A 9,750-nucleotide genomic window follows, 5' to 3' on the forward strand; every position below is an offset into this window, starting at 1 on the left:
AAGAGATGCCAATCTCTGCGTTTCCTAGCACACAATGACATTTTGAAAGCAGTGCCACCTGGTGACACCTGCCCAACAACACTCTCCCTGCTCAGCAGAACGTAAGCTGCCTCAGAAATACCTCAGAGGAGGAGGCAGAATTGAATGAAACCAAAAGAAGGAAAAATAAAAGAGGGGGAAAATAAAGAGGATTTTTTTCCTGTATTTCCTTTTATACTTCCTAGTCAAGCTTCCCCAGGCAAAAATATTTTTTTTTCCTGAAGAGTGTTGAGAGCAGGTGACAGGTTTAATCACTGGCATCAGCTCCTGCCTGCTGGCACCATAATTCATCTCAGCAGAGCTCAGCCCTCCCCTGCAATAAGCTGCTGTGATACCACCAGTTATGAATCCTCCCACAACAGCGAGGCTGACCCAGAACCAGCACCCATGCTTGGTACATAGCAGGGTTTGAAGCACAGTTAAGGTGACACAGGAGTAATCACTCAGCCCCTAAATGCTGCAAACCTCAAAAACAGTCTCGAGCAGCATCTTCTCTTCCCTCATATGGCCAACACAACTGTTTTGTGATGCTGGCCACTGTGGGAGTGGGACTTCAGCATCAGGAATGGATGGACCTTGGACACATCCCTACATTGGGGTTTGTTTAGAGAAGTTGGGTCAGCTCTCTTCTGGTTCAGATGCTACTCTGCCAGAGGAAATCCCACCCTCATTCACTGGTATTCATCCCTCTCTCTAAGGCAAGCTCTTTTTTTTTTTTTTACAGATTCAGTTCCACATCAAACTATAAACTGTAAGTACAAGGCAGCCAAGAACCTGAGAGGCAAGCCAAAGCAATACCTTCTCCATAAGCAACTCAAATATAGCAGGGCTGTTGCACAAAGCAAGAAGCTGTTGCTTTAAACTGTCATATCCTTCATTTGCTGCAAAAGTAGTCTTTTATCTGTCCTCTGGATCTATTTTTACCTGCCTATTCCCAAGCATCAACATTCAGCCAGCAGAGAGAAGTCTGTTGCTGCTAAAAGTCTGTGCAACTGAAATTCCCCTTAGGTCCTGTGTATGCCAGCCTCTCTGTCCACCAAATGATTGACATTAATTACTTCAATCACAGCATGGACACCAGCTCTGGTGAAAGGGAAAGGGATTAAAGCAGGAGCAAATGGAGGTAATTTTCTGTGAGTGGATGCAGCACCTCCAGACTCAGAAGCAGCTTCTGCTGGTTCACTGAATGCTGCTAAAATGGACCCTTATGTTAGAAGTACCTGGGTATTTGAATGCATCCAGCCATCACAGTATTTCAAGCCCAAGGAATGGATATGTCATCTCATCCAAGTAGAAGTATTTATCATCCTTGCCTTTAAAGGAAGAGGTTAAGTAATCTCCAAGTCACACAAGGAGCTCGCAACACAGAAAAGCTGCATCTAGCTTCCCTCTGTCTCTGGTCACACCTGATCCACCAAATGGGTCCTTCCAAAACCAACCTACCAACTACTTACAGACAAAAAAGCCACTTTTACTTCATAATTTCCTGACTAAGGAAGAGACATTAGGTGAGTGAACCCTGAACATTCTTACCCAGCATATTTCCCTTGCACTGTTCATAGACTGGCATGAAGTCAAAGAGGCAGTCACCACCCCAGCTCTTTGTGTTCGTATCTATCACATCTGATACATTTGCACATCCAATTTGAAACACAGACAAAAATGCAACTCACCTCCCTCAAGAATAAAAGTGTAGAAAATAAGTTTGCTAAATGTTTCAGGTCGGTTTTGCAAATCAAAAGACTTGATCATAAAAAGATTAAGAGCAGTCTCTGAAAAACAGAACAGCCAGTACACATGCAACCAATGAAAACATCAGAAAAGAAAAATAAAATTTCCCTTAGCCTTCTGGATGGGTTACGTTTGGGTTTTTTTGAGAAATGAATGTTCATTGAATTGGATCTGGGAAGTGGTTTTTAATATAGGTAACCATCTACCTCCTGAAGATGAGGGTAAGCAAAGAGAAGCCAGAGTACCACAATGAGAGGTTCAAAGCTCTCCAGCCATTTTCTTGTTTCTCTTTAAAATGGAGATTTTTCTTTCTAGCTAAAGAGTTATTAAAACAAAGACAGAGCTTGTGTCAATCCATGCTCTGTACCTAAATATTTTAAAAGGCAAGCAATAACACAGAAAATATCTGGATGCATATATTCCACCATGAGTCATTATATTTTAATATTTTGAAGTCTGGCAAATCACAAAGTGCATCACTACCCACCCTGTGAGATAATTAAGTTTAAAAGTCATAACAAATGTAGAATAACACATAATGAAACAATCCAAAAGCTATGCATTCCTATTTTCCTTGGAATATTTTCTGATTACCCTCTTGCAAATTGTCAGCTACCCAGTGATAGTAAAATTGTTTGAATAATTTTAAGAGAAAAATCAAACACATTAACTTTTAATAATATTTTATGAGACTCATAATTCTTTGGGATGTAATAACCTCTTATCCTACTGCAATTAGTCACTTGGATCCATCATGTTGGTCCCCTGGTACTCAAGACAATCTAAATTTTGAGTAATACTGGAAAAGGTAATAAAGATATAAAATTAATACAGTCCTTTGTGCTTGTAATGTTATCCCTAATGTAAGCTTTAAAAAAAAATAAAAAAAAAATAGAAACTGAACAAGGGACCAAACTGTGAAGAGCCAGAGGATGACATAATTTGTAGGAGACAACACTGTGATGGGACCCTGGCACAAGGATTTAATTATTATCTTGACTAATCACTGTTCTAATGATAGTTGTCTGAAATGACACTAGACACTAAAACTCCCTACTGTCAAGGCCAGCAGCAAGAGGCAGGAAGGCAGTAAATCCCTTTTCAACTTGATGGAGTGGTGGGAAATCTCACATTAAGGTTAGCAGCCCACAGGTCACCAAGCCCACCATCCCAGGCTGTGGGAGGTATTTGGTATCTCACAGAAGACCACCTCCTTTCTCCCGTGCTCCTGTTATCACACTGTTACCAGTCACGTTTATCAGTTTAACACCTTGGCTAATATCAAACCAGATTAATGTTTGTTTACATAAATCCATTCTCCGTGGTAAAACAGCTAATGCTTGAGTGTTTCAGATGTTACCTTATTAATGGAAGCCAGGATGGTGAGAGCAGACGTCTTACAGAAAATTACCACACTCTCCAATTGCCTGTGTTAGTCCTGCCTGTCCGTAAGTGGTGATTAACACCCCGCTGGCTGCAGCTGTACTTCTCAATATAGCTTCTCTGAGTAGGAGGATGCACAGAGAGTACCTCATTACTGTGTCTTTAAAGCTGTAAAGCAAGGAATAATGCAAAATAAATCCTTTAAACTAAAGGTCATAGACCAGAATATGTTGGCATGAACACCTGCCTGGACTTTTTACCCCTGATAAAATCACAAAGATAGTGATTTATCTGCTGTTATTTCCTTCTCTTTCATTGCAGGTATGCAGAGGCCACATAACTGGATGTTAATAATTCTCAGCCAGAGTGGTATGTTTTTAGATAATGCCAGAAGAAAAGCTTAGGAGCTTAGCTAACAGCCTGCTTTTCTGGCTGAGGCAGCAAAGCTGGTATTAGCTGTTTCCCCTCCTTGCCCCAAGCTTTTTGCTCACTGCAGGCTGGGGGAGAACAGACCAGTCATCCCATTCCCTCCACACTTCCAACACTGAAAAGTTCATTCCAATTCCAGGCCCTTTTGTTTGCACATTCCATCTGGCAAGTAAAATCTGGCTGTATTGCTAAGACATAAAACCCAATAACCACACACTTACCTGATAGTAAATTATTGCCTGACAATGCAAATAAGTCTTCATGGTCACCACCTTGACAGATTGTGGTCTCCTTGTGGATAGTGGTTCTGACTAAGGAGGAGTTTGGTGTCTACTCTCAGTCTCTATCTCTTGCTGTCTCTCACACAAGCTCAGAGGTCGTGCAGTTACACAGACAAGAGCAAATGACACTGCTGCACATAAAACTCATTAACTACCTTTCCAGCTGGAGGTAAAGCCTTTGCCTTTTGCCAGACACAGCACTACCCTGCACCTCTGGACGCTGCTGGGTGCTGCAGGAGTCCAGACCCAGCACGTGGGGGGAGAATTGCCTGGCTGAGAGTGGGCACCCAGTGCTCTTCCAAAGGATCTAGCAGCTCTTCAAAAATCTAGAAGCATAGAATCATCCTGGTTGAAAGGAATCTTGAAAATCATCAAGTCCAACCATAACCCAAATCCCCCTAACATAACCTAATTTATCTGTTCAGTGCTTAAATCATGTTGTTAAGCACTATATCTACATTTATTTTAAACACTTCCGGGGATAGTGACTCCACCACCTCCCTGGACAGCCTGTTCGAGTGTCCAAACACCATTTCAGCGAAGAATTTATTTCCAATATCCAGTCTAAACCTCCCCTGGTGCAGCTTCAGGCCATTTCCTCTCGTCCTGTCATTATTCACCTGGGAGAAGAGGCCAACTCCTGCATCCCTGCAGCCTCCTTTCATGTAACTGTACAGAGCAATGAGGTCTCCCCTCAGCCTCCTCTTCTTCAAACTAAACAATCCCAGTTCCCTCAGCCTCTCCTCATAGGACTTGTTCTCCAGACCTTTCACCAGCTTGGTAGCTCTCCTCTGGTCATGCTCCACCAACTCAACATCCTTCTGGTAGTGAGGGGCCCAGAGATGGACACAGTCCTCGAGGTGTGGTCTCACCAGTGCTGAGTACAGGGGCAGGATCACCTTTCTGCTCCTGCTGGCCACACTATTCCTGATGCAGGCCAGGATGCTGTGGGCCTTCTTGGCCACCTGGGCACACTGCTGGCTCATGTTAAGTCAGCTGTCAACCAGCACCCCCAGGTCCTTCTCTACCATGAAGGTTTCCAACCACTCATCCCCAAGCCTGTAGTTTTGGATGGGGTTGTTATGACCAAAGTGCAAGACCTGGCACTTGGTCTTGTTAAACCTCATACAATTTGCCTTGGGCCATCAATCCCATCCGTCCAGGTTTCTCTGCAGAGCCTTCCTACCCTCAAGCAAATTGACACTTCCTCCCAGCTTAGTGTCATCTGCAAACTTACTTAGGAAGCACTCAATCCCCTCATTTAGGTAACTAATAAAGATAGTGAACAAGACTGGACCCAAAACTGAGCCCTGGGGGACACCACTGGTGACCAGCCACCAACTGGATCCAACTCCATTCACTGCAACTCTCTGGGCTTGGCCAGCCAGCCAGTTTTTTACCCAGTAGAGAGTGCACCTGTCTATGCCATGAGCCACCAGCTTCTCTAGGAGGATGCTGTGAGAGACAGTGACAAAGGCCTTTCCAAAGCCCAGACAGACGACATCCAAAGCTCTTCCCTCATCCACCAGGCGGGTCACCCGATCATAGAAGGAGATCAGGTTAGTCAAGCAGGATCTGCCTTTCCTGAATCCATGCTTGCTGGGCCTGATCCCACGGCTGTCCTGCATTTGCCATGTGAGTGCACTCAAGATGAGTCTCTCCATGTTTTTCCCTGGTACTGAGGTCAGGCGGACAGGCCTGTAGTTCACAGGATCCTTCTTTGGGTCCTTCTTGTAGGTGGGCGTCACACTGGCAAGTCTCCAGTCATCTGGGACCTCCCCTGTTATCCAGGACTGTTGGTAGAAGATAGAGAGAAACTTGGTGATCTCCTTTGCCAGCTCTCTCAGTACCCTCAGGTGAATCCCACCTGGTCCCATAGAATTTTGAGTGTCTAGGTGCTGAAGCAGGTCTCTGACTGCATCCTCATAGATTGTTGGAAGGATTGTTCTGCTCTCCATCCTTACATGTTCATCCTCTTCATCCTTAATCTGGTTGCAAATATGAGCAGTGAACGTACCTAAAAATACACCCATGAATGATCAAGGTGCAGTCTGGTTGCCCTACTGCGTGCTGTGGGGACACTGGGGACATGGGTCTAGGACAACCAGCTGCTGCCAACTGGCCACCACCACCTCATTGTTGCAAACTGGCCAAAACAAACTGCATGACTCATACACTCCCCATTATATATGCAGTTTCCTTGTAAAAGTCGGAGCACTGTGAGCAGAGCCATCTGCTCCCCAGGGTTCTGTTCATGGAGTTGAAGGTGGTTCTGTTTGTGGTACTGGATGAATGCCATGTACTGTCCAGCGAGCAGTTGTCCTGGTGGCAAGTTGGCAGTGTAGAAGTGTCTGGTGGCCAGTTGGTAGTGGTGAGTTGGTGGTATCCAGTTGTCAGTGGTCAGTTGTCCTGTTCCCACTTCCACCTCTTCATCTGCCACAGGGGTGAAAGTCAGTCTCAGGCAGACACTGACAAAGAAAAATAATAAAAATAAGAAAGAAAACCTGTCTCTTGCTGGTGAAAAAAAGTACAGGCTGATTCAGGAGTACTTGGACACAAAAGATTTCTATGCGACCGAGTCACTGCAAAGCACAGCAAAGTGATCACATCTCCCACTGCCACAGGAACTGAGCACAGTACCCCCCAGATCATTAACACCCTGAAAGACAGTCATGCAGACAGCTGTCACCAGAAGACACCACCTCTCACTGCACAGAATTATCCTTGCAGACACAGGGTTCACCCACGTCCAGTCTGGTCAAACAGCCTGCTGAGAACTCTGCCAGGAGGAGAATTGGGAAAACATCCACCTCGTGTTTCAGTGACTGGAAGAAAAAGTACAATGCAGTCTGAGCAACAGCCCTGAGAGTTCTCCAGATCTGGAAGATGATGTCTTAAGTCTACTGCAGTATTTAGGAGTTCAGGGCAGATTTCCCACAGTTCCATACCTGTCTTGCTGCTCAACCAAAAAGATGCCAGTGATACTAGTTCTGACGGGCTCTGTGATCAACCAGCATCTAGCTTCTTAACTAAAACACAGTGTTATCATAACTTCAGACATGACCATGTTTCTATAAAATTCACAAACCACTGCTGAACGTATAACCTGCATCTGCTGTTTGTTTCTGAAGCAACTCGTTCAGAAAGCAGGCACAGGGGCTCCTGCTGGGACTAGGGATTATTCTTTGTCAGCTCTTGGGATAAAGATTTTCACCAAGATGAAAGATCTCTTTTCCACAGTGAAGGAAAATAAATCTTTCTGGACCTCTGGAAGACTGGCTTCTGCCCTCTCTCAAAGTGCAAGTATTGCTTCATTGAAGAACAGCCAGGAAAAGCCAAATTCAAGTAAGACTGAGGTATAAGCTGAAAGAAAACAGTCAGCACTCTCAAGAATTCAAAATGGTGGAGGTTTGAAGCTGCATGGGGGATACTACTCAGTAGGTTTGCTGGTAGATCTTGGGACCCTCAAGAAGCCACAGAAGCTAAGGGCATCAGGCATCACTGAAGACTGGCAGACAACTCTCTACTGCCTACCCAGCATGTCCTGCCTCTAGGGCAGGTCATTGCATGTCTTCTGTAAGTAGGGAGCTCTGCTTTCCCCATGCCTGAAACTGGACAGCCTGGAGAAGGTACAACATGAAAAAGTTCAGGAATATGATGGAACCACCACTTAGGCATGTATTCTTGCCTGACAAGTCATTAGGTGTGTAGTGCCGTTCAGTTTTCTGAACTGACATTTCATACCTGCATTTCCCTCTAATGCACACAGAATTATGCCTGGATACCTGACAAGTCACCTTGCACTCTGCAATCTCAATTGCCCATTAGGATAATTAAACTGTCACCTAACATGGTGAAGCTTATGAGTGAAGGGGGCAAAACTGATCTAAGACCCAAACATGGACTGCTGAACATTTTATTTATCTACTTATTTATTTTGTCAGATATAAGACTAGTCATAAAATACATGCCAACCTTAGCACAGCTTTTTCTTAACATGTCATTTACAGACAGTAGCACAGAAAAAAATGTAATTATAAGAACTCATTAGATCTACAGAATTTGAAGAGTATTTTTGCTGTTAAATACTTGGGAGACACTCAGATAGTTTGGCTATATCAGAAGATTGACAATAAAATATGTCAAACCTGTCCACCTGGAGAGATGCTGTACAACTAAGATTATTACACATGTCCCCAGAAAAACTGTAGGTACCAGAGTCTGCACGTTTGCAGCTTGAATTATTCAGGCATTTCTGGTAAAAAAACGCCACACCTTCTAGAACAAACAACTGAGAGAAGTTCAGAAGAGAGAGCCCTGACTGCAACAGTCCTTATTTATGCCCACAAGTATTAGGGGGGAACACCCTCTGTTTTCCAGTATTATTTTAAATCTGGAGGTACCAAGTGTGCATCTGGGCTGTTCCCAGGCAACTGAGTTTACCTTCACCAAAAGCCTCTGTGCCCTGGAATGCAGAAATCAGAAAGAAAATCTAAAAGACATATCCTTTTGCATGCATTTGGCTGGAATGGCGCATAGAGAAAACCCTCAGGCAGCAGCAAACTCCTTCCTCCCAAGAAAGCTGGAAGCAAGACAGCACAGCCAGCTGGGAAGTCACTCTGCACTACCAGCAGTGGCCAAGGCCCTTAGAGAGTCCTGAAGAAACTTGTCACCACCCAAGACAACTGGAGGAACATCAGAGAATCAGTCACTGATAAAGACAAACTCCTTCAAAGCATCCTGGGCTGTATCACCACCTTATGGACCTGTCTTGCCATTGACATGTCAGGAACAGGCTCACCCCTAAGCCAGGGTCTGTGCTGGGGAGGGATGCCAGTCCTTCCTGTGCCTAGATGAAGTTGTGATGGCTAAGTGCAGTGAAGACAGCCATGCTCCTCCACCCCACACACCCTTGTTAAGGCAGTGTCAGACCAGGCTAAATGCATTCTTTCATGAAAAAGTATGTCTCAAAGTTACTTTAATGCAAAATATGTACAAACACAAGCCCCTGTGTAATCTGTGGTGGCTTGTTGATGTAATTGAATGAAGAAATTGAAATTGCGAAAAAAAATCTGACATTTTTCTTTAAAAAAGGTGCCTCCAGAATACATGCATAGTTAATATTCTCCACATGCACAATACTTAACTAAAAGATTTTCAGAAACAGTCTCATTCTATGTCAGGGCAAGAAACGATACAAAACATATTGGTTATCGAACTGCTGGCATGAATTTTTACTGCCTATAAAGAAACATTAAATTGCAGCGTGCAAGTTACCCAGCTGCCTTAACAAGAAGAAGTGTGCATGATCACATTACTTTAATTCTGCAATATGGATTCTTCATGAAACCATTTTGCACAATGTTTATTTATTTGTGCCATATGAAACACAAAACTTACCCTGATAAAAGGAAAGCACTGTTGAGAAATAAATATGGTTTACTGAGTTTAAAATACCCTTTAATCCAATTTTATTTAAACATATTAAATTTTAAAACAGATGCCTGCGACCTGATTGACAAATTTTGCATAGTATGAAGCACTGGATGCTGTGCTTGCTCAGGATTGCCTTCAGGAAAAGACCTGCTACCTTCTCACCACGAGAGGAGCAGTCAGCATGACAGAGGGGATCAGCCTCATTCATTGCAGGCGATCAATGCAGCTGTAATCCTAATGTTTGCTTTGCAGCATGTCCTGCCCATGTGAGAACAAATATAAGCAGAAGGCATGACTTCCAAGCCATTAATTACACAGAAGAGTCAAGCCGCTTTCCTACTACTTTCTAAGTAAATTTCAGCAGCTTTACTTAGCCACCATAGCAGACTAACCAGTCCTACCAGAGACGTAAGAAAACAGAGAGAAGCTGTGTGCCAGTGAAGTTCAGCAG

General features: G+C 43.9%; 1 protein-coding gene across 1 annotated transcript in view; it reads right to left on the bottom strand.

Moving 5' to 3' along the window:
- The window catches only part of HS6ST3 (heparan sulfate 6-O-sulfotransferase 3), a 41,359-nt gene that overhangs the window by 27,659 nt on the left and 3,950 nt on the right, over nt 1–9,750 (bottom strand). The window contains exons 2-3 of the mRNA XM_010006351.1: nt 6,039–6,331; nt 5,280–5,880 (exon numbers count right to left, since the gene is read on the bottom strand). Of these exons, the coding sequence (XP_010004653.1) occupies nt 5,280–5,880; nt 6,039–6,331 (894 nt within the window). The remainder of the gene's footprint in view (nt 1–5,279; nt 5,881–6,038; nt 6,332–9,750) is intronic.

Source organism: Chaetura pelagica, unplaced genomic scaffold (genome assembly GCF_000747805.2).
Source record: "Chaetura pelagica isolate M959 unplaced genomic scaffold, ChaPel_1.0 scaffold29, whole genome shotgun sequence".
Lineage (NCBI taxonomy): Eukaryota > Metazoa > Chordata > Aves > Apodiformes > Apodidae > Chaetura > Chaetura pelagica.